The sequence below is a fragment of the Cavia porcellus genome, unplaced genomic scaffold (assembly GCF_034190915.1).
Source record: "Cavia porcellus strain 051 isolate PalLab524CR breed Dunkin Hartley unplaced genomic scaffold, mCavPor4.1 scaffold_7, whole genome shotgun sequence".
In the NCBI taxonomy this organism is placed as follows: Eukaryota; Metazoa; Chordata; class Mammalia; order Rodentia; family Caviidae; genus Cavia; species Cavia porcellus.
Window position 1 is genome coordinate 15,124,697 of NW_026947490.1, and position 25,162 is coordinate 15,149,858.

General features: G+C 46.3%; 1 protein-coding gene across 6 annotated transcripts; it reads right to left on the reverse strand.

Moving 5' to 3' along the window:
- Positions 1–5,178: 5,178 nt before the first annotated feature.
- On the reverse strand, positions 5,179–23,985 carry Nphs1 (NPHS1 adhesion molecule, nephrin). Of its 6 annotated transcripts, none has more exons than XM_013149819.3 (29): positions 23,386–23,985; positions 23,076–23,291; positions 22,879–23,001; positions 22,593–22,721; positions 21,956–22,037; positions 21,479–21,582; positions 21,062–21,189; positions 20,803–20,992; positions 20,465–20,622; positions 20,109–20,253; positions 19,954–20,018; positions 18,440–18,626; positions 18,128–18,257; positions 17,871–18,043; positions 17,195–17,335; positions 16,974–17,114; positions 16,321–16,442; positions 15,221–15,392; positions 14,967–15,123; positions 14,740–14,891; positions 12,662–12,773; positions 12,410–12,591; positions 12,032–12,088; positions 9,304–9,423; positions 9,141–9,165; positions 8,968–9,043; positions 8,740–8,833; positions 8,542–8,648; positions 5,179–6,233 (listed from the first exon to the last, which is right to left on the reverse strand). In XM_013149819.3, exons 1-29 carry the CDS (start codon positions 23,477–23,479, stop codon positions 6,102–6,104), a joined length of 3,714 nt encoding a protein of 1,237 aa, XP_013005273.1. In that variant the 5' UTR covers positions 23,480–23,985; the 3' UTR covers positions 5,179–6,101. The 6 variants fall into 6 exon arrangements, with proteins under 6 accessions (XP_013005273.1, XP_013005272.1, XP_013005271.1 ...); XM_013149818.3 differs by having other exon boundaries at positions 19,945–20,018; XM_013149817.3 differs by having other exon boundaries at positions 19,894–20,018.
- Positions 23,986–25,162: the final 1,177 nt, after the last annotated feature.

Sequence of the window (25,162 nt, forward strand, 5' to 3'; positions counted from 1 at the left end):
GTGGAAAGTGGAACAGGTGGGGAGTTTGTTTTGCTTTGTCTTTTTTTTTTTTTTTTTTTTTTGGTAAGGGAGGGTGTTGAACCTGGCTCTTTATAGAGTTACACCGGCAACCCTTTTTCTCTCTCTTTTTTTTTTTTTTAACACCAGGTACAGTGAGCGAAACCTTTTTCTCTTTTTTGATGCAGGGTCTCATGTGCCCAGGCTGGGCTCAAACTTGTGATTCTCTTGCCTCAGCCTCCCAGAGTGCTGTGATTACAGGTTTGTGCCACCACGCCTGTTGAGTAGAGGTTTAACAGTAGAGGTTTTAAGCAGAGTCCTAGACTGGAGAACAGGAATCAGAATTCACCTCCTACGGGTTCTGACGGGTCAGGTGACGATCCATATGCCAGTCCCTGCGAGTGAAGAATGAGACTGACAGACCCAGTGAAACGGGGGCTCCTCCGAGTGTGCGCCTCCGAGGCCCAAAGCCTGTTTGCAAAGAACTGGGCGCCGCTGCTTAGCAAGGAAAGGCTGCATCGCGGCCTTCAAAAGAGGGAAAGGACACCGAATGACAAACACACCAGACTCATGGATGATTTTGATGGTTCCGGAAACAATACATACCAAAATGTAGAATATGCACTGGCATGGGAACAACTCACGAACGCTATTACTGTGGGCGCGAATGGCTTCCCATTATCCGATAAAGTACAGTCTATGTATTCTTTTCATCTCAACAATCTCACTCAATTCCTACTACTTCCCGACTTAATCTTTATTCTCCAGCAATGTTAGCAAAATCCCTCGGGGCGCTGTGCTCCCGGAGTCCCCTCTGCGTCAACACCCGCACAGCGATATCCTTTAATATCCGGGTTCAGTGACCATTCACGCGCTCAGGACACCCACACCCCTCACCAGTTTTATCCACCAGCACAGACCTCTCCGCTGAACTCCAGAACCCTGTACACACGTGCAGATTTCAGGGTCTGGCTCATTCAGGGTTTCATTATTCCCTCCAGAGATTCTTCAGCGGGGTGGTGTCGCCCCCTGATGGGAATTTTGGAAACTTGCCTAAACTTTGGCGGTTACCAATGCCTAAGACGACAGCCATAGCCTTTAAAAGTCATTGGACAGGAAACCTGGGCACTGTGTGGGCATCTGATCGCATTGAAAACATCCTTACAGGCATTCATGTGAGTCAAAAAAATTAATACAATTGTAACTATCATTTATATGATCATTTTTGGTATGATTTTAAATATAACAGCATTTCTTGAAACCAAACTATGATATAAAAGTGATTTTTTTGTCCACCATATAAGAAAGTCACAGTCCCAATCAAAATGCTGCCTATGAAACATAGCGTAAAGATTTTAATGAAATATAATGTATAAAGAAACATGCCCATATCACGAGTTCAGCACGATAAATTTTCCAAAATGACCACACCCATGTGATTATCTGCTTCTCAATAAACACCGTCAGCCCCCAGAAGCTCTCCCTACAGCTCCAATCACTATCCTTCTTTCCCCCCAAAGACAACCAATCTGGACTTATTTCTTTCTACCTTTGACTCCTAACGCCACATATTAGTCTTTTTAACTTTGAGCAGATGAAATCATACAGCACATTCTCTTTTGAGTTCGACTTCTTTGATTCACTATTATGCTCATGAGATCTTCCCTGTTTTTGTGTACATCAGTAGTTCATTCATGCTCACTGCCATAGTATCCACTGGGTGACTATACAATTAATTTAGTCACTCTTTCATGGACACTTTGGTGGTTTCCTGTTGCCAGCACCAATAAACTTCCTAGCTCATGTATGTAAGCTTAGGTATCGGGTGTGTGACTACTGGGTTATAGGATAGCCTATGCTCTAATTTAGTAGATACTGTTAAACTGCTTTTGCAAAATGCTTGTCAGTTTACTCTTGCACAGCATGTAGTTATGCCTGAGCACTTTTGTTTTGCTTTTCTATTTCCTTCTAAACCCTCAAGAGTCAGAATGAATTGGCCTATTTTTGTATTTTTGTAGAGGTTTTTTTTCCCATTTTTTATTCTGGTAAAATATACAGAAAGTGTACCGTCTTTTTAAAAAATTTTGAGACAGGATCTCACCATGTAATCCATGCTAGTGTGGAACTCACTATGTAGCCCAGGCTGTCCTTAAGCTCAAGTCAATCCTCTTGTTTCAGTCTCCTTAGTGCTGGGATTACAGGCATGCACCACCACACCTGACAAAATTTACCATCTTAATAATTTTTTTAGACAGTCTTGTTAGGTAGTTCAGGCTAGTTTTGAACTCACTATGTAGCTCAGGCCAACCTTAACTTGCAGCAATCCTCCTCGCTCAAATTCTTTAGTGCCGGGATTACAGGCATGTGCCACCACATCCTGCCAAGAAAGCAGGTTTTTGCAGGAGCTATGCCAATCTACGCAAAAATCAGAAGAAGACTCCTGGTAGTGAAGTTCACCTCATAAAAATAAATTCTGAATACTGAGGAAACTAATCTGGAAACTGAAGACAATTTTGAACTTTCAACCTCTATACTCAGGGTCAAGGAAAGTGATATTTGCCTGAAAATTTTTGTGGTCCAGGACCTTGAAGATTGGATTCTTACCAGACCAAGGTTCAAATTCCAGCAATGCTCACATTATAGACTCTGTGTGACCTGAGACAAATGACTTCACCTCTCTGATCCTCAGGTTTATACATGAAGTAATAACTCCTCATTGCTACCTTCACCCAGCCCAACAACCACCTCTATAGTGTATGTCATAAGGATTTTGACTACTAAGCACATAAATGGAACACATAGTACTTGTCCTGTGACTAGCTTACTTTATCTAGTGTAAGGCCTTAAGGTACATTCATGCTACAGCGTGTGGCAGAACTTCCTTCCTCTTAAGATTGAATAAGATTACAGTGTTACATGCTACATTTGCTGATTCCCTTATCCATTGATGGACACTTATGTTTCCTCCACGTTTTAGCTATTGTGAATAATGCTGCTTTAAACATGGATATGATAATATCTCTTTGAGATGCTGCTTTCAATTCTTTTGGATCTAAACTTGGAAGTGGGATTGCTGGATCAAATGATGATTCTATATTTAATCTTTTGACAGACTGCCAGACTGTTTCCTGCAGCAGCTAAACCATTTTACATTCCCTTCATGCATGAAGTTCCCATTTGCTACACCTCCTCGCTAATAATTGTTATTGCCTAGTTTCTTGCTTGAAAAGATAGCCATTCTCATGCATGTGAGGTGGTATCTCCTTGTGATTTGGATTTACATTCCTAATAATTAGTGACCACCTTTTGGCCATTTATTTATCTTTGGATAAATACTTGTTCAAATCCTTTGGTCATTACTGAAAGTTTGTTTTTTATTTTTATTGTTTAGTTTTTGGAGTTTTCTGTATGTTGTAGGTACTAGTCCCTTATTAGCTGTATGATTTGCAAATGCTTTCTCCAGTGTTAATCGTATCACAAAAGTGGTTTTTTTTGTTTTTTTTGTTTTTTTTGTCTTTTTCCTTTTTATCGGTACCGGGGATCAAACCCACAACTGCCTACTTGCAAAGGCAGGCGCTTAATGCTGCTGAGCTAAATCCCCAGCCCCTATCACAAAAGTTTTAAATTTTTTTCTTTTCTTTTTAGACAGTCTCACTGTATTGCTCAGGCTGAAGTGATCTTCCCATTGTAGCTTTTTGAGTAGCTGACACCAAAGGCATGTAGCATTCCCATAATTTTTCACAATGGCTAAGCTTTCTATTTTTTATTACCTGTGCAATTGGTGTCATATCCTAGAAACCATGGCCAAATTCCATGTTAAAGACTTTCCCTCTGGTTTTCTTCTGAGAGTCTTATAGTTTTAACCCTTAAGTTTAGGTCTTTGTCCTGTTTTGAGTTAATTTTAGTTTATGGTACAGTGGCACCTCCTTGGTTCACTCTCCACAACCAGGAGCATGGAAAGAATTAAGTTTGTGAACCGAAGTATCACTGTACAAGACTCCAAATACATTCTTCTGTATATTGTTATCCAGTTTTCCTATCACCATTTATTAAAAAGCTGTCCTTTTCCCATGGAATAGTCTTGCCTCCCTCATTTAAAGCATTTTGAGAAGGCTTATTGTTTTGGACTCTATTCTATTCCACTGGTCTGTATGTCTGTCTTTATACCAGCTCCATACTGTTTTGATTACTGTAACTTTGGAGGAAGTTTTGGAATTAAAAAATATGGATTCTCTTTTTTAGATTTTGATAATAAATATCTGCAAAACTATCATCCTACAATGACCTAAATCCAACCATATCATCTTCCCTGTCAACATGGCTTCTAGAGGTAAATAACATCTTCAATCATGTGTTTATCTTTCCTTTGGTTTCCTTTGGATATATTATTAGGACATTTTAAACATTTTTTAACTTGGTAAGAAAGATATTATGTTGCATATAACTTCTGGAGACTTCTTTACTCAACAGCATATATATATATATATATATATATATATATATATATATATACACTCACTTACTAATGAGCATTTGGGTTGCTTCAAGTTTTTACTGTTGGAGCTTCTTAAATGGAGCTTCTATGGACATGTGAAGAAGTTTCTCTTAGACATAACTGTAAGAGAAGATTGTTGGACCCCAGAATACATGAATGTTCAAAAAAAAAAGAATATATGAATGTTCAACTTCAAAAAATGATGTCAAATGGGATTTTTTAGGCAGTTGCACCAATTTAGCCCTATGATTTTTTTTCTTAGCCAACATGGGCCAGTTAGATTTGGCCCATCTGAAATTCAGAATAAAGACCCTGTACATCAGATTGGGAATCGAGGTGCTATAGAATTGGGGCAGCCAGTCCTTGGACAGGCAATAATCAGGGTCAAAGAAGAAAGCAAAAGATTCACAAGGAGAGTGTGGAGGAAATTTGCTAAGAGATGCAGACAGAATATGATCTAAGCACTGAAAGAAGAAAAGTGCTGGGTAGAATAGTGTAACACCTGAGATCCAGTAACACATCTAATCCCTTGCTTTCTATGATACTGCCATGCATCTTTATGAGAATTTTTGGGTTTTGGTGGGATTTTTGTTTGTTTTGGGGGGTTTTTTGGTACTAGGGATTGAACTTGAGACCTTGCACTTGCTAGGCCGGCACTTATGCCAATGACCTAAATCCCCAGCCCCTTATGATAACTTTTAAATTTTAATTTTTCTATAATTTCAGATCTACAGAACAGTTCCAGTAATAATACAAAGAATTCCAATGTACATTTCACCCACATTCCCAGATGCTAACATTTTACTGCATTTAAATTATTCTTTTCTATTCCCTTATAACTGTACATATTTTCTCAGCTGTGTGAGAATAAGTGAAGCCACAATATCCTCTAACCTTAAATATATAATAGTGCATACTTCCCAAGAACAATGCATTCTCTTGTGTAACATGAGTATGATAAATTAGTTCTGCCTATAAATGAAATCATAGAGCATGTATTCTTTTTGCATTTACCTTCTCTCAATAGAGTTTATTTATGTTTGCACATGTGTCAGAGTTTATATAGCATGTTTTTGATACTATAAAAATAATGAAATAAAAATAGGCAGGATATAACCATTAGCTATTTCAAATGTAATCAAACTCTAAATGAACTTAGTTTTGTTTTTGTTTTTTGTTCTATTGTGGTACTGGGGTTTGAACTCAGGGCCTTCACACTGAGCTATACCCTCAGTCCCCCTCTTTTTTTAGATAGGTTCTCTCTCTAAGTCACCAAGTTGTTCTGGCTGGTATCTTCCTGTCTCAGCCTTCCAGAGTGCTGGGATTACAGGTACGTGCCACAATATCTGGTTCTGTTTTTTGTCATTGAGATGGCATTTGCAAGTAACCCTGTCACTTTGGAGAGGCCAACCCCAGGAGGAAACTTGCTTATACTCTGACATTAGGTTAAATCATCTTCTATCACTTACACAAACTTCATTTGGCCTCTTCAGAAAAAATCTATCCTTTTGTGTCCTATGAAGCTCACTTAACAGGCTTAGGCTGGGATGAAAAGGTCCAGTAGAGAATTATGTCCTGTAGATGCAGGAGAGGACTGCTGAGAAGGCTGTCACACAAGATCACCCCTTAGCTCAAAGGGAAGAGAATCTGATCCCATCGTGCCCAGATCTCCTGCCACCTGGTCATAGATTCTTCCTGGATCGTCATACTTGTCCATAGGCCAGCGGAGGTCATAGGGGCCCTGACAGAAAAAAAGTGGATTTAGAATCACAGAGAAAGGACCTATGGGTCATAACCACAGCTCTAAGGGACATACTGTCCTGCTCAACTTCCCAGGAAATATATTTTAGCCTTTAATTGTGGAAAATATCTAACAGCGAGAAAATTAACACAGAGAGAGGTTATGATTATTAGTCTCACTCATCACCTAACTTTAACAGTACTGATCTTGGAGGCTGGGGATTTAGCTCAGTGGCATAAGCGCCTGCCTTGTAAGCAGGCAGTTGTGAGTTCGATCCCTGGTACCAATAAAAAGGAAAAAGACAAAAAAACAGTACTGATCTTTATTTCCTGTTTATTTATCTACAGTTCCTTCCTCTACCGGCTGAGCTATCAAAGGGTACACTTCTTATTTATCTAAATCTCTATTTTCTCATCCTCCACTTCCACCAAATGGATTATTTTCAAGCAAATCCAAGATACCCCATGATTTCATCTCAGGAAAATAATTTAAATGTCAAGAATATGAAAATTTTAAAAAGCTTGTGGTGTGAGTTATCACATCATGATTTGTTAGTCCTATCTATTTCCAAAATGTTTCTCCAACAAAACAGAAGAGGGAAAGGGCCACAAAGGCTGATATTTGCTGGGGATGTTGCTTTGTTCTAGAGCTGGGGGAAAACAGTTGTTTAGCTCAGCCAACTAGAGCAGATTGGCCCATGAGTCAAAAATGGCCTGTTGCCTGATTTTTCTTTAATAGCCTGAGAGCTAAAAGTGGTTTGATATTTATAAATTGAGAAAGATTGAAAGAAGGGTAATACTTGTGACATATGAAAATTATATGAAATTCAAATGTCAGTGTCCAAAAATACAGTTTCATAGGAACATAACCACACTTAATCATTTTTACACTAGCTATGCCTGCTTTTACCTGTCATGGCAGAGCTTAATAGTTCGGAGGAAGGCCATATGTCCCATAAGCCTAAAATATTTACTTACTCTCTGACCCTGCAGACTCCATCTGTGCTTTTGAAGGCACATACGGCTCAGCACCATGGACAGTGCTTACACAGTATATTTCCTTCCTGGTGCAGCGCTGTGATCTGTGAACAGTGTATCTGGGTAGGATGTTGTTACAGGGGGAATTCCTTGGTCTAAAGGTGCCAAAGCAAGGCCACGTAGAGAATCAGGTGTCCTGCCCCACCTCTCTTACTGTAAGACAGTTGGGTGGGTGGGTGGTCAATGTTCCTGTCTGTTTTCATGAATCCACCACTGTCTGTACTTTCCTTGGGTTCCCTGTCACCTTCTACTCTCAGTCCAGTGAAATGAGTAGGGCTGGCTGCTATTGCCCGATCCCGTGGGTGGGCACTGATTCAAACCTGTACAATTGGTATTTCTATCCCCTGTTTTAGTTTGGTTTGGTTTCTTGAGACAAAGTCTTGCTATGTAGTTCAGACTGGCCTTGAACTCACAATGTGGTGATCCTCCTGCCTCACCCTCCTGAATGCTGGGATCACAAGTGTGTGTCACCTGTTCTGATGATTGGCTCAAAAATAAGTGTATGAGCCAAGCTAGACCAGTGTGTCAGTGTTGGGCATTTAAAGCCATTGAGAAATAGGTAGTCTGTTTATTCGAAGACTTCTAACCTAGCAGGACATCAAGCTGGACTTGCTGAGAAATATTTAGGGAGAAAACACTGTGTCCAGATGGTCTTAATGACAATTCTGTCTCCTAACTTTTCTTTTTTTTCCCCCCATTCGATTCCATGGGATGTCTCCTAACTTTTCAAATGAGTAGACAAATTGTTTTTCTTTTCAGTTATTTAACCAGTGTGACAGAGACAGCTAAGTCTCCAAGGAAGTATATTCTCCTTTTCTTCCATAAGAACAGAACTGTAATGAGGCATATAGCTGCCAGGTAAGACTACATTTCCTAGCCTCCTTTGCAGTTAGATGTGGCCAGGTGACTATGTTCTCACTGATGGGTGTGTACAATTTCTGGGCCTGGGCCATAAGGCTGGATTATACCTCCACCATATTCTCTTTTCCCCCTTTCCTGTAGCTGAAACCTCCAGTAAATCTGCCTATCCACATAGACCAGGACAAGGGATGTGATTAGAGATGGCAAAGGAACATAATGGAAAGAACTTGGGTCTCAAATAATCATGTACAGCAGGGCTCACCTTTGACAGCTATGTAAAAAAGAAGCAGACTGTTCTCTCCAGACCCTGCATTAATCAGGCCTCTTTGTCATAGCAGCTGGATTACCCTAATACAACAGCATAAAGTGGGTCATCAGCCTACATGGGCGGGTAACACAAATCTGCTCACCATCTGCACCTCATCATACAAGGGCCCCCAGACCCCTGGTGGGGCATACATCCTCTCCACCTCATCATACAGGTGTCCAGGGAAGGCCATGTTCTCCTCTTCAAGACCTGTGGGGTGGGAAGTTGGAGGATTAGGGCACCCGGCCTATATGGCAGCAGTCCTGCAGGATGCAGAAATCCTGATATTTTTATAACTCACCTTGGGCATAAGCCACTTCCTCCAGTGTGGGGGGCAGCTGGGGGCTGAAGTCCCTCAAGGAGTGGTAATGTGACTGCACTTCTATTGTGCTAACCTGTCACATGTGCACACACACAGAAATCAAGTAAAATCTTTTCCATAGATCCAGAAAAGGGCAACGATTAACCTGAAGCTATTGGTGGAGTTTGTTGCCCCTGTCCACGAGGATGTCCAGGCCACCCCACTTACTGTAGAGCTTCGAGTGTCCTGGTCCCCAGTCCACTGGCTCTCCTCATATTCATTCCTGACTCTGTCCTCCTCCGACCTTACAAAATGGAGATGGCAGTTGGATACTATCTGCCGCCTGTCACCCCCAGACCTCTTCTCTTAGAGACTTCTCTACGGAAAACATGCCCACTTACCCTGCCTCTGTCTTCTCTGAGATACCTTGGAAAAATAGGAAAAGAGTCAGAGTCCACCTTGTTCCAGCCCACTTGGCCCTAGAAAAGTCTTCATCATGTGATAACCTGAGGTTCTGCGTCACTCTTGTGTCTCTAGCCCATCAGGAAGTGGGTATCTACTCACCCTCAGTGCGATGTCTCAGTCTTCGCCACCAGAGGAGCCCCACCACACATGAGACATTGGAAAGCAGCAAAAGACTCCCAACTGCAAACACCACAGGCAGCAGAGGCAGTCTGGGGGATTCTAGCAGGGGAGAAGATGTCCCTTAGTGACCTCAGGCAATGGGCTTTATGCCTCGAGCAGACTCAGGAAAACCTGTCCCGAGCTGGGTGTGGTGGCACGTGCCTGTAATCCCACCTACTTGGGAGGCTGAGAGAAGAGGATTGCAAGTTTGAAGCCACTCTGAATAATTTTTTTTTTTTTTTTTTGTCTTTTTTGAGACAGGGTCTCGTTATGCAGTTCAGGCTGGCCTTAAGCTCACTTTGTAGCCCAGGCTGGGCTCGAACTCGCAACAATCCTCCCACCTCAGCCTCCCGAGTGCTGGGATTACAGGCGTGAGTGAGCCACTACGCCCGGTGCTCTGAGTAATTTAGTAAGGCCCTGTTCAAAATAAAAATAAAAAGGGCAGCAAGGCATGGCGATGCACACTTACAGTCCCAGCACTTTGGGAGGGTGAAGCAGAAGGACCAAGATCTCAAGCTCAACCTGGGTAATTTAGTGACTTAGCAAGGCTTTGTCTCAATAAAAAAAAATTTAAAGGGCTGAGGATATATTTTAGCATGAAGGCCCTGGGTCTAATCCCCAGTACTGCAAAATTTAAAAAAAAAAATAAAATGGACTGGCAGTGTAGCTCATTGGATTTGATCTCTAGTAGTGAAAAGAAAGAAAAAATGTGCCTCATAATCAAAACCCCTCCAGATCAAGATGAAAGAAGTGAATGAGCAGGGATCTCTATTCTCATCCCTTTTGCTGCCCAGAAGCAAGTGGCTCCTTTCCCAAGTTAAGGGATTAGCAGCAGGTCCTACCTTTGCCTGAGCAGTGACTATGGACTGAAAAGAGAAGCTCAGCTCCCCAGCTGGGCAGTCAGCTCTGTGACCCGGTCTCTTCCCATAGCTCCAGCCTTACCTGTCAATCATTGACCTTTGTTGACCTTCCACCCACACAAACCCACTAGCAACAGATTCCAGAATCACTCAAGCAAACTCATAATTCTGAGCCTTAGAATAATCAAGAATCTGTCCTCAAAGTTTTTCCCTCTTAGGTGCATTTCAGGTCACCCTGCAGAGTGACCTATTTCCACCAACTGTCACCTCAGTCAGTATCAGGCTGCCATGTCTCTGAGAACAGACTTCTAAGTAAACATCTGCTTGACATCCATTTCCCAGCCCTGGAATTTGTTTTCCTTTGGGGAGCAGGCACTTCCCCGCTTGTGGCCCCTATGACCCAGGCAGGACTCCCTGATAGGCACATGGCCTAGCCTGGCTAATAAGATCACCTGTCTCCCTTTCCTTTGGTTCAGAGACCAGCTTTGACCTAGGACAGCTTTTTGCCACAACAATTAGGATACTTCCATGGGCCACTAAGAGGTAGAAAGAAAGCTGGCAGTGGAGGAGGGCTTCTCCCCGCTCCCTTGTAGTACTAGTGATTGAACTTAGGTCTTTCACACTGAGCTACATACCAAGCCTTAAAATTTTTTTTTTTTTTAATTTTGAGACAGAGTCTTGCTAAGTTGCTAAGATGGCCATGCTAGGCTTAAACTTGCAATCCTCCTACCTCAGCCTCTCACAGTGCTAGAATTACAAGTGTGTGTCACCATGGCTGCCTCCTTCTTTGCCCTCTTGAGAGAAAAATCTGTGAAAGAAGCTACTGCAGATGAAGGTCAAATTAAGAGACATGAGAAACAGATTGCTAGTGAACAGTTTGAGCACCTGAATCCAGCCACACCTGGAATGTTCAATTTTGTTCACCAAGCAATTCTTTTTTAGTGTCAATGACAGCTGAATTTCTGTCACTTGCTACCTTCCTTCCAAACTCTGAAGGAGCCTGTCCACCAAATGGTCACAGTTCCCCTCCTGTATCCACTGTTGCATCATACTCTCCCACACTGACTCTTCACTAAGCTTTAGTAAGCAAAAGTAAATGTGACAGAATTAGGCCCCTGGAACATTCTAGCAAGCTGCAGCTTGTCCTTTCTGTCATTACTCATACACCTGTCACCACTTCTATGTGAACAAATCAAGGAGAGATACATGGCTATTATCTCTATTGTCCCAATTACGAGACAGGTGACAGTCAGACACATGGCCCAATCCAGCCAGCTTACTGTAGAAGTGATTTAAACCAGCCCAGACCAGAACTGTTTCACTGGACTCAAAGAATTATGGGAAACAGTGTGGTTTTTTTTCTTTCTTTCTTTTTTTTTTTTTTTTTTTTTTTCTTTTTTGAGACAGGGTCTTGCTATGCAGTTCAGGCTGGCCTTGAGCTCACTTTGTAGCCCAAGCTGGTCTCAAACTCACCATGATCCTTCCACCTCAGCCTCCCAAGTGCTGGGATTATAGGCGTAAGCCACCATGCCCGACTACAGTGTGGTTTTTCTATATGCACAATGTTTGGGGTGGTTTGCTATGTAGCTAAAGCTAACTGATACAGCCTCCTCCCAATTCAGCTAACTGCTCTAGAGCTAAACTAAATCAGGAAGAAAGAGAATGTATCACTCTAAGCGAGAGGATAAAATGAGTTAAGGATAAAAATGAGAGTCCACTGGGACAAGGCTGAGTCTTAAGCAGTTGCAACCAACAAGGAAGTGGAAATGGGATCAGGAAAGAGGTCGGACTCAGGATTGAGGACTTGCCTGTAGGCTGCTCTGTAGGCAGCTGGTCATAAGGCTCTCCAGAAGGCTGGTCCAGGCCTGGGGGATGGATATAGAGATTGTGAATTAATTCTAAGAGCTGCAGATAAGCCGTAAGTATTTCTTATCCTCTTATTAAGCTTTTCGGCTGACTTTGAGACTCAGGATAGTGGCTAAAAGCTGGTCTCTAGAGCTCATCTGCCTGAGTTTCAATATTATTGCCACCTCTCCCTAGCTGTGTAACCTTGGCCATTTACTTATCTTCTCTGGTTTTAGTAGCTTCATCTGTAAAAGGCAAAAAACAACAGAATCCACTTCACTACTCCACTCTATAAATCGTCTGAGGAACTCTCCAACCTCCCCGACGCGGTCCCTTCCTACCTGGGGTAGTGATGGAGAGCTGGATTCCCTTTGCACCTAATCCACTGTCCCCCATTGCATTGCTGGCCAGCAGCCAGACCCTGTATCGTGTGGAAGGCTGCAGCCCAGTCAGCGTGAAACTGGTGGCCTGAGGTGGTAGGACGTCCACGTAGAGAAACCCTGGAGTCTCCAGCGCCTCATACCTGCATGACAGGGAGGAGTCAGTTCAACCCTTACTTCTGCCACCTCGTATCTGCCTCAACAGCGACCCACCTGATTCGGAACCTCTGCGGCAATCCCCCGTCAAAACCAGGCCTCCACTCCAGCCCCACTGAGCGGGGAGTCAGGCTCACCACCTTCAATCCCAGTGGTGGGTCAGGGCGGCCTTTGGGCAGAAGTATGGGAGAAGCAGTCAGAAGATACACAAAGGTTTCCTCCAGGTTTTTACTAAGAATGATTTGTGGTGGTGTACACCTGTCCTGCCAGCACTGTGGGAGGATAAGGTAGGAAGATCACAAGTTCAAATTCAGCCCAAGTAACATACTGATTAGTGAGACACTGTCTCAAATTATTTTCTGTCTCACTCTCTCTCCTTTTTTTTTTTTTTTTTTTTTGGTACCGGGGATGGAACTCACGACCTTGCGCTTGCCAGGCAGGCACTTAGACCACTGAGCTAAATCCCCAGCCTAGACACTGTCTCAGATTTAAAAAAAATAAAAAGGGCTAGAATATCGCTCAAGGTAAAAGTCTTGGGTTTAATACTCTATTGCAATCAATCAATCAATCAATCAATCAATTGATTCTAAGTATTCATGGTTATTTTCTTCAATAAGGTCACTATGAGTGCTGAATTAGAAAATACCAAATGTTCTTTCTAGGGGAAATGAGGGATTGGGGCCTTTCAGACCTCTCTACACCGCATTTTCACCAACCAATCAATACACAATCTTATTTCATATGTGTTTCTGTTAAAGGTATCTTATTTAGTATATATTGTTGATTCACCCACATTGAACTCGTGGTCAACAGCATATCACTTGGATCCGAATGAAATTTATGTTATAAGACATGTATTTTTTCTTTTTTGGTGCCGGGGATCCAACTCACAACCTCGCGCTTGCCAGGCAGGTGCTTAAGCCACTGAGCTAAATCCCCAGTCCCGACATGTATTTTTTCTATAAGCCACTTCACAACCTTATTGCATTTAGGATGATAGATAGTTTCAGTTTTGCGGCTGGAGACAATTTTAAACAGCAAAAACACCCAAAAAAGTATAAAAATGTGAAAAAGGGCACTTCATAAACCAGAAAAAGGACAGTTGGTTACTGTTCAAGATCTGGAACAAGAAGGCAGAGTGTCACCTTGTTCCACCTTAGCTAGGAACATGCACACTGAATTACTCAAACTATTCATCCCTCAGTACATGTCTCCAAGTGACCATAAGAGTCCCATAAGTATTGGTTTGGAGATTACAAAGAAACTTTAGCAAATATGTGAATTTTTAAGAATGAGGATGATAATATCTATATATCTTTATATAGATATATATTGATATATTTCTTGGTGTGGGGTTGTTTTGTTGTTGTCTTTTCGAGACAGAGTTTCACTATACCATTCAGAGGCTGGTCCTGAACTCACTTTGTACTCTATATCCTCCTGCTTTAGCCTTTGGAGTGCTGTGGAGTGCATTTTTGTGTGTATGCTAATATCATAGTCATTCCTTTCATCTTTTTTTTCTAATTATTAACACTCTGCACTTCCTATGGAGAACCACCTTCCACATTCTCAGGTCACATGCTTCTGATGGAAGTAACCCCAGTCCCAGTAAGATGGACATGTGGCCAGTCCTGGCCAATCAGAGTGTTGCCTTCCTCTGACCAGATACTTGGTTCGTTGATGAGCTGGAACCCAAATAGAATCAATGACATTTAATTCTAGAATTCCCACACACCTGTTAGGAACAGGAAAAATTTTATTTCCTCTGGGAATTCTAACAGACCACTATGAGAAGGCTTAAAATAAAGCCAGTATGAAAAGCAAACCTAAGAGTTGGGCCAAAATTCCTGATGGCAGCTAACTCTAGATTCAGTAACCCTTGAAAACTCACTTTTCAGTAACTTAAGCCAATAAGTCCCCATCTTTGTGCATGCATGCATGTGAGCATGCATGTGGGGCAGGGGGTTTCCCTGAAGATCTAGTCTCCCGTGAGAATTTCAGAACAGGCAAAACCTTTCTCCTCCTTCACAAACACCTGTCAGGTGTCAGAAACGCTTCAAGATTGGGGCCACCACAGACTTGGGAGTTGACCAAGGGGAGCCTCCCAATATCCGCCCAGCCCCCACCCATCATACTAATGCTGACGAGCTGAATGTTGGTGTGGTCCGAGCCAAGGGGGTTGGTGGCTGTGCAAGTGAAGAGGGCATAATCCTGGGCTGCAGACACATTGGCAATGGTCAGGAGACTGCTATGGACTCCACCTTGGTGGTATGTGTGTTCAGTGTACCTGGGGAGAAGGGACATGCTCAGAGAGGGGAACTGGGGCTGGAATATCACCTGGTTGGGCCTGGGCTGGGCTCACCTGGGATCTTGGAGATCCAGAGGGATTCCATTTTTGGTCCAAGTGAAAACAATGTTGGGAACACCACGGGCACGGCAGTGGAGGGTGGCAGAACTGGTGCTGTCCCCAGCTGCAGCCACTTTGGTTAGGGGAGTAGGATGCTCCACTTGGGGGGCAACTAAAACAGCGGGGTTGTCAACATTAAGTATGTGAGAAGATACAAAAGCAGTGGGTTTAGTGGGAGGCCTAAAGTCTGGGGTTTGGGTTTTACCTACATCTGACAACAAGACGGACGAGGCCTCGGGCTGCAGGTGCCACTCCATTGTCCACAATGCACTGGTAAGCACCTGCCTGGGACAGTTTGGCATGGCGAATTTGCAGACGCCCTGTGGACCCCTTTGACATCCTCTTCATGTCATCCAGGCTCTGTTCCTCCTCATCTTCCTCCTGGAGACCCAAGACTGGGAATTGGCTCCCGGACTGGGCTAAGGTCCATCACTCCCCAAACTATGTCCCATCTTTAGCCTCATTCTCCCAGCCATAATCATCCTCCAAAGAGCTACGGAAGTAAAAATTTCTCCTGTCAATCATCCAACCACTTATCCAGTTCAGCCACTCCCTCACCAACTAGCCAACCATTCATCCATTTATCTAACCACTCACGCCTTGGACAGTCTACACACCCCTCTATACATCAGCCCACCCATTCATTGAACCATTTCTATAGGCTGAGTATGTAGCTTAGAGGTAGAGAGTTTCCCTAGCATGACTGAGGCACATTAAAAGATGTCTATCCATTCATTCACTTATCTTTCCACTCATCACACTCATCCATTTATTCAATCATTGGTCTTCTTTCAATGCACCAAATATCTATAACTCCAGCTCTCTATCCATTCACCCTGTCTACTTACTCACACATGTACACATCATACATAATGCACCTGTTCAGCCTATTGTCCATTTGCCTGTTTATCCATTTTGCCACAGATTTATCCATCCCTTGATCCAACCATCATCCTTGCAGATATATTTCTACTGATTGTGTATTTATCCACTCATCTACTCTCTAATCTGATCTATTTATCCACTCAATGCTCTCATCCTGTCATCCACCCCACGTTTTGCTTTCACTTTATCTTACACTTCACTCTTTCATCCACCTGTCTACCTATCCACCACCTATCCACTCACCTAACTACTCACTCATTCACCAATTTTTCTGCCACTCAACAGTCACTAGTTCCTGGGGCATACTCCAATGAATATATAGTAATGCAGGGTCACACAGATGTGAACTGTACTCCCAAGAACCTTATCAAGAAACCACGCCCCCTGCCCCCTCCTCCATTTTTACCAAAGCTTAGGTCCTCACCAGCCTCTCCCAGCTGAACATGTTTGGAAGGATGGGATTGGCGTCAGCAGTGCAAACTATGTCCACAGAACCCCCAACATCCACTTCGGTAGGGTCCTGGAGGGCACGGATGGTAGGAGCATCTGGGGGAAGACAAGGACGTGGGGAAAGGCACTTGGGCTCAGACAGGCCATGGTGGGAGAGTGCTCCAGGTAGGAGAGTTATCTTTTTTTTTTTCAAATTTTGTGAGAATAGAAGGAGAGGTATCTTATAGGTGACCAGAAAACTTAGGAAAGTAGAGACAGTTTGCCCGTTATGTGGAACATTTGGAGGAGAACTCTCAGAGAGTCTCAGGATTGGTGAGACTGTCCCCATCCTCTACCATTCCTGTGTGGTAAATATTGGAACCGCGGCCAGAATCATGTAAGGGCGGGCTTCCACAGTTTAGTTTCCCAAAGGTGGGTTCCCTTTCTGGGTAGAGATTCCAAATTGGGTCTATAGTGGACAGGGGTTCCGTGGTGGAAGGGATTTAAGAGAGGTGCTTATTCCTGAGTGGGTAAAATTTCTATATTGCGGGGACCCTACAGTGGGCAAGATTCCTTGGGTGGGTGTGGCTTCCAAGGTGGGCAGGACTCCCAGTGACCCTGATTTCCAATAGCGCTGTCTGGGCTCACAGTGCACATTCAGCCGCACCAGCGCTTCTGCGGTGCCCTCCGAATTCTGGCAGTGCAGCTGATAGGGGCCATCGTCCGAGCGAGTCACATTCCACAGCTGCAAAGCCCCGTTAGACAGAATGCGATGCCGGGGACCACCAGCTGAAGAAGTCACAGTAAGGAGTTGACAGGCCTTCCCACCATCAGGGACCTGCATCCCACTGCATGCCCACTCCCCATACCTGGGCTGAGGCGATAGCCACGGAAGGTCCAGTTGAAGGCGTCGGGTACGGGGTTAGCAGACACCGACACAGGCAGCAGTGCCTCACCCTGCTCCACCGCAGTCACCACCAGCACTTGTTCCCCCAGGAACTGCGGAGGGTCTTCAAAGGGGGTGCCATAGGGAGTCAAAAGGTCAGGTCGGACTCAGGGGTAGAGCTGAGGTCAGGGACAATTTCAAGGGCTAATGTCGGGGTCACAACTAGGTCTAAGATTATGGCAAAGTAACGGTGAGCTAAGCTCAGGAATAATATTCAGGATAGAAAGTATTTTTTGTTTTTTCTTTTTTATCGGTACCGGGGATCGAACTCACGACCACCCACTTCAAGGCAAGGCGCTTATGCCGCTGAGCTAAATCCTCAGCCCCTCAGGATAGAAATTAAGATCCAATTTATAAAGAGTATGGGGGCTAGGGTCAGGTCTAAGGATGGAGAGAAGGGTCAGGATAGGGGTCACGGGTCGTCACAGAAGGCAAAAATACGATGGGAGGTTCAGCAGGATAGGTGTTCATGCAGGGTCAGGAGACAGACTAGGAAAGTTGCAAGATTCAAGACAGGGACCAAGTGTCAAAGTGAAGACTGGAGTAGTTTAGGGTGAGAGAGAGAGACAGAAAGAATGGGTTCCTGTCGGTGTACATACATAGCACGTTGAAGCGGTAGAAGGAGCTCACGGTTTCGCGGAGCTCCGCGCTGTAGGCTCGGCAGGTCACGCGGTGGCCGTGATCGCGGGATGACACCCGAAGAAAAACGCTCCTGGACGCTGCGGAGCCTTTGAACGGGGCGCTCTGGGACGGCGCAGCCACGTCTTGCAAGCTGTGCTCCAGACAGGGTATCGGGTTACGCAAGGGGCGGGGGGATGGGCGTGGCCATAACCCGGTGGGCGTGGCCGTCCGTCACCTCTCGCCTTCCTTGTCCCAGGACAAGTTGACCGGCGGGTTGCTGCTCACGCTGACGCACGTTAAATTTAAGGCGTCCCCCGGACGCAGCGCCGACGCGTTGGCCAGGATCGTCACGTTAGTTGGGGGAACTTAGCAGGTCGGAAGACAGCGGCTCAGAAATGAAGAGTGACCCGGTCCACTTCCGCGGCTTCCAGGCCCCGGGCCTCGCCCCGCCTTGGGTCCCCCTGCCGGCCCCGCCCCGCCCCCGGCCCCGCCCCTCCCCGCTCCCGGCCCCGCCCCTCCCCGCTCCCGGCCCCGCGTGGGCCCTCACACAGCACCACGATCTGCGTGGACGCGCTCAGCTGGCCCGCCTTGCACGAGAACTTGGCCTTGTTGTCCGGTGGGCCCAGGACCAGCACCAGCTCGCGGGAGAAGGTGCTCCCGGACTTCTCCAGATTTCCCAGCTGCACCCGCCGCGGCTCCTGGGGCGGCCGCGGCTCCGTCACGATGCGCGCGTCCTGTGGACCAGACCTAGCTGGGAAACGCAAGTAACCCCACCACCCCCACCCAGCCCTGAGACGCCCCCATGGGGCGGAAAGGGCCCCACCAGCGGGTACCCCGCCAGGTAAAGGAGTGCGACTGGAATGGAGCACACCCAGCCCCCAGTCTGTCCCGCCTCCCCTGAGCCTCCTGTGCGCCCCCCCCCCCCGCCCCAGCCTCCAAAACTATAACCGCACTATTTGCCAAACACTACGTTCCAGGAAACTCCCTTGATATTCCCAAGTCTGGTGCACAATTCCTTTTTTCATGTATTGCTTAATTCTTGTTCTTGAAAATTTCCCAGTTTCTCTCTCTTTGGTGAACCTTTCCCTTAATACCAGTGTCTCTTCACAGATTTCTCAATCTTTCCTCGATATTTCTTTAATGGCTTAATCTTTTACTAGAATCCTCTGCGTTGCATTCTTGGCATTTTCTCAATTTTTTTTTCAATTAAAATGTAATTCCATTGTCATTCCTGTAAACTCACCCCTAGAATTTCTTTTGGTCTCAAGATTTCCCCAGAATGGGGTTGGGGATTTAGCTCAGTGGCATAAGCGCCTGCCTTGCAAGCAGGCAGTCATGATCCCCGGTACAGGGAAAAAGACGGGAAAAAAAAAAAAAAAAAAAAAAAAAAGATTTCCCCAGAAGTCTGTTAAATATTCTTTTTTTTTTTTAATGGAATTTCATTTTCTAAATGAATTTCAAGAATTCAGTTTAGTATTAATAGATTTTCAATATTCTGTGGAATTATGTCTTCCCTCCCCAATAACTAGCTTTTATAGTTTATAACCTTTCTGTAAAATTTCTGACATTTCCCTGAACTTTGAGATTTTTTTCACCAGAATTTCCTTTAACTTAAATAGGATTAATTGCCATATCTGTATAATTCCCAATCTTGATCCAGAATTCCTTCTTTTATCTGGAAACTATGTTCCCAGAATTCCTAGAATTCCATTTTCCTTATGGCATTTGTGTCTTTTCCAGTTCCCTTCAGAAATCTAGAATCTCCAGTATGTTTCAAGAAATTTGTGTCTTCTCACGATTTTTTTTTTTTTTTTTTTTTTTTTGTCTTTTTCGTTTTTATCGGTACCAGGGATTGAACTCACGACTACCTGCTTGCAAGGCAGGCACTTATGCCGCTGAGCTAAATCCCCAGCCCCCGTCTTCTCACGATTTTGAAGGAGATGAGACCTTTGTCCTTCTCCCACATGCCTGGCCACCCCACGGCCCTTGCCTGGCACCAACCTTGTACCAAGTGAGGGAGGGGTCTGGGTTGCCCCCAATGGCCAAACACACCAGCCTCACCCGGGTCCCACTCCGGAGGTGCTGCCCATCTTGGGGTCCCTCAATCCACAGCTTCTGAGCAGGATCTGGGAGGATAAGCAGGAAGGATATTCTGGGCTGGGGGGGGGGCAGGTTTCAGGGGCCTGCAGTGTTCCTGGGCCAGGTTAGTGGCTTACATTTCACATTCAAGATGAGAGACTTCCTGAAGGTCTCCTTGGCAAAGGCATCACTGAAGGCCTCACAGGTGAGGCTCAGGCCATTGTCTTCCCGGCGCACCAGCAAGGTCAGGTTAGACATGGAGATGTGACCACCATGCAGGCCCTAGCAGATAGCAAGTTTCAGACTTGGAGGCTGAGGTGCCACCATTATGATATAAGAGGCCTGTTCCACCACCCTAGACCCCAGCAGGGACACATGAAGCATGTCCACCTCCTCATCTCCCAGGCCTGGAAATTGGGGCCCTTGTGCAAGACCCTTGTTCATGCCTTCAGCCCCCTTTTGGCTTGGACCCAGGACCTGGCCCCCTCCTCACATCCATGATTGTCTCCTCTGTGGGCTGCAGTTGCCGCCCACCCAGCCACCATCGCAACAGGACCCTCGGGCGACTGGACTTTGTGAGGCAGCAAAGTGTCACATTCTTGTTCTCAGACTGTGTTACAGATCCCAAGATGGTTATGGCACTGGGAGGAACTGCAGGACAGATGGACAGAGGAGAGATCTGTGGTCAGGCAGGGGTCCTCAATACCACTCCAAACAGACAGAGGATGGGGAACATGCCTGTCTGACATCAGACAGGCATGATTTGGGGGCATAAACAGAAGGTTTACTGGCACAGGAGCTGACAGATGGACAGCTGATACCAGAACTCACAGGTGACCTGCAGTGTGATGCTTTGTTTCTGGGTCTCTGTAGATACACTGTTGTAGGCTTCACAGCTGATTTGGGCTCCATGGTCTTCTGGTCGAACAGTCATTGTGAGTACACTTCGAGCAGTAGCATGGACATGCTCTGTACCCCATGCTGTGGGCACAGGCTGGCCATTCTGGAAACAGGAACAGGCCTAAACCAGCTCAGAGCCAGCTCTTGGCCCCTGATCTCCTACCAAACCCATGCCTGCATCTGTCCTTACCTTCAGCCACTGCAGTGTAGCTGGTGGGTTTCCCCCTCGGGCTGTGCATGGCAGCTCCAAGTTTTGCCCTGCCCTAACAAGCCCCTCATTCAGGTCTGGCCACTCAATGATGGGAGGTCCTGGGGGGACTAGAGACCAGCAGCACTTAGACCTGGGAAGCCCATCCAGTCTTTCCAGTCCCCATAGCCTGCCTTAACACAGGGTTTTGGTATGTAGTTCAGGCTGGCCTTGAACTCACTATGTAGCCCAGGCTGGCCTCAAACTCAAGGCAATCCAAGTGCTGGGATTATAGCCATCACATCTGGCACTCTCATGTTTTTTCTTTGCCTGAATTTTCCATGGTCCCTCTGATCCCTCAGGACCCTCAAATCCTGTTTACTACCCTCAGTGCCCACAGTAGCTCAGCTGTCCACTTACACAAAACATTCATGGTGATTGAGACCTTGATGGGGCTGACCAAAGCTGGGCTGGACCCCTCACAGACTAGTAACTTCCCATTATCCAAGCTCTGGGGTGTCACCCTGGGATAGGAAGTTGGGTTACTAGAGTCAGAGTCGTCATCTGAAATTTAGGAAGGTGAAGGTGTAGAGGTAGGATCCTAGGTCCCCATGCCTGGTTTCTGTCTCCATATGAATTCTTCTAAGATCTAGAGTTCCAAGGGAGAGATTCAGGGCTTATATGTGCCACATCTGGCCTAAATCTTTGTGTCTGATATCCAGGAACTGGGGTTCCAATGACAAAATTTTGAGTGTCCAAGTGAAGAATTGGGTCTCCCTCGAAAAAAGAAATGGGTCCCAGATACTCATACCCAACCCTAGTTCCATGCTTGAGCCCCTGAAGTATGGGACTCTTATAGGTCAGGTTCAAGAGAGAGGAGGTTCCCAACCTACACACCGGGCTGTGGCCTCTGTGATGAAGAGTTTCTCCTGGGACCCTTCACTCACGTCGATAGAGATGCTGGATACTGTTTGTCCACCTGGGGCAACAAGAAGGCTGGAGGGATGATGGGTTCCCCCAAAGACAGATCTGGGAAGCATGGTCTAGAAGTCTTGGGGTAGGTACAGTGTCCCTTCCTAGTGGGGGTGCCAGCTATGTGCTCTCCCTCATTCAGGACCCCTTGAATACCAGAGTCCAGAGGGGAGACAGTGTCTTGTGTCTCTCCTTTCTCCTCCCCTCCTGGTTGTATCCAGCACTCCCATCACCACTTCCCATTTCTACACTTGCTCTTAGTCAATAGACCAAGCAGCGATCCACTTCTCACTTGTGCACTGCCATCACTGCCCATACCTCACCTGAGTGTCAGCTTGGCCAGGTCCCCAGTCCAGAAGTGCTGTATTCCCCTGGATGCCTCCCCTGGACACCTCCCCCCACCCAGCAGTTTGCATTTGGGTCACAGCAACACCCTTGCCTGCCCCTAGATGCCTACCTCAGGGATGACATATTTTCTGGGCCAAAAAGGCACTGCTCTCGAATAGATCCCATCCCTACTCCAGGGTGTCACACTGCCCCCTTTCAATTCACAAACACTCACTCTGGAGGAAGGTGATGTCAGGTGCTGGCTTCGCATCCCCAGATACACAGCTGACCGTATATTCCTGCCCAGCTATCCAGGTGACTGTGGTCCCCACCTCAGGAGTCATCTGAAGCACCTTGGGGGGAACTAGAGACAAAGATCTGGAAAAAGCCCCCACCTCAGAGAAAGACATGAAAATTTGGATCAAGACTCCTTGCTCAGGAAATGAGTTCTGTACCCAGGGTCTGAGGGAGGAGGAGCTGGGAGCCCTGACTCCTGGGTCCTGTGGGTCTCTCACCCATACCCAGGATGGAGAGGATCACTCTGGGAGACACGAGTTCAGGGCCTGTCTCTGAGCGGCCAACCTGGCACTCGTACTCTGCATCGTCGCTGAGGTCACATGCTTCAATGCGCAGGTGGAATTCACCTGTGGATGGACTCCACAGGTCAGGACCACAGCCTCTGCTGGTGGCTTAGAGTCCCAGACTCTGATCCTCTCACCTCTAGCAGGGTCTCCTTCCATGCGGTATCTCGGGAAACCTGGGATCCCCTGGTTGGGGCCCAACAGCAGGCCATCCTTGGCCCACTGTACCACACTGCCAGGTGCACTGACACCACACTTCAACTCCACTGTGGCCCCCTCAACGGCTGTCAGGTTTTCAGGTAGGGCCCAGAAGCCTCGAGGGACTGAGGCAGAGATTGGCAACTGGGTCAGGCCTGGGAACAGTGGAAGGGAAAGAGGGTCAGTATAGGGGAGAAGGTGGGAAGCAAGAGCCAGCAGACACTGGGTGCAAGGCAAGATCCCACTCACCTGTGATTAGCATCCCCATGAACAGCAGGGGCGTCCCAATGTGGGTCCTCAGGGCCATTTCAGTGCCTCTGACCATGGCTGCCACAATGTCCATTGTCTGCCACCTGCATCTGCCTCAATCTGCCTGTAGGTACTTTATTCTGTCTCTGTCTCCTTCTTTCTCCTCCTTCTCCACCCCTTTCTCCTTCCTCTTTTTACCCTTCTCCCTCTCTCTCCCCTTCTCTCTGTTCTTTATTTCTGTTTCATCCCTCCTCTGCTCTCCGTCTTAGGGTCTCCTCTACCTCATTCCCTCTCTTTCCTTGTTAAACAGTCTTTCTCTCCAGGAGTTTCTCTGAGTCTGCCACTCCGATGTCCCTCTCTCTCTCCCTTTCCCTTCCTCCCTTCCTTCCTGCTTCTCTTTCTGCAACAATCTTTTTCTTCTCTCCTCTACCACTGTCTCTACTCTTCTTGAATCACAGCCTCTTCACCTGCACCTGCTGCTTAGAGTCCAGTGGCCCCTTGAGCCCAGGAGAGCCAAGAGGCTGATTGTTCAGTGTCTGCGATGAGCCAGTCCTCGGACCCAGCCTGAGCTTCCCTCTCATACTGCTGCTTCCCCAGAACTCTCCTGAGCCTCCAGCTCCTACCACTGCCCAGCAGACTCCTCCCTGCCCAGCTGGAGTAAGAAATCCCCTGTCAGCACATGCCAGACATATTCTTCAGTGCCTCCCCAAACCCCTTGACCCCAAAGGCCTGGGAGAGCAGGTCAAACCTGGACCATCTCCCAGTTCAGCATGGAGAGCAGAGAGCTGGGCCATGTGGGCCTCAGCTCTTCCCTGCCTAGATGCATGACCTTGGCAAGGCCCTTGTTTCCCTGAGTAGACATCAGCCTGTCAGCGACAGCAGGAATCTTTGCTTAGAGGTGTGCAAGAGTGTGTGTGAACCTGGGAGAGTGTGGAAGGGAGGTGAAATTATCTGTGTGCATTTAGGTGTGAGCATACCTCTGTGAGTGTGTAAGCATGGGAGTCAGAGTGCAGTGTGATCTGTGAATGCACGTGGGAGTGTGTGTGTGTGAGGTCATGTTCAGAATGAGGACGCAGGGAGCAGGACACTCAGCAGCAGTAATGAAAAACAGAGTTCAGATCTGCCAGCAGCCAGGGGGGGTGCCCTTTGGTCAAAGGCCATGTGAGCATCCTTCTGCCCCTATTTCCTTCTTCTCCATCTCTTCCTTCCTCTCTGTGTGTCTCTCTCCTCATCTTGATTTATTTTTCTCCACCTCTATGAGACACCTCTCTCTCCCTCCTTCTCTCTCTCTCTCTCTCTCTCTCTCTCTCATTAAATCTTTAACTGTTTCACTGTCTCCATTCCTCTATGTGTCTCTGTTTTGTCTTCTGTCTCTGTTCTCATCTTGATCACTCTGGCTACCCTACATTCTGTTTCTTGCACACCAGGAGCTCAATAAATATTTCTCTGTCAGCCTCTGCCTGTGCCTCTTTCTCATTAGTTTCTCTAGCTTCAAGTCCTGATCCTCCCATCTCTGCATTTATAACCATATGCTGCCTAGCCTGGCCTCCCACCCCAGTGTGCACATACATACTTGCATGGGTTAAGCTCCTTCTGCTGCTTATCTACTGCAGGAATTGCAACTGTTCGTTTTTCCCCCTTCCTGAGACCTCCCTTCCTGGTCCTCCTCTAGGAAAACGATGAAGCATCTGGCTTGAGCCCCCAAAGATACTTCTCCATGCCCCCCACTATTCTTTCCTTCCCTTCCTTCCACGTTCCCCTTCCCAGCTGTCCTCTC

Coding starts and splice junctions, on each gene's coding strand:
- Nphs1 (XM_013149817.3), bottom strand. CDS start 23,479: ATGGACATTGTGGCAGCCATGGTCAGAGGCACTGAAATGGCCCTGAGG. Junction 22,038..22,592: donor TGACATCACCTTCCTCCAGA/GTGAGTGTTTGT, acceptor TTGTTGCCCCAG/GTGGACAAACAGTATCCAGC. Junction 9,166..9,303: donor ACTGAGACATCGCACTGAGG/GTGAGTAGATAC, acceptor TATTTTTCCAAG/GTATCTCAGAGAAGACAGAG.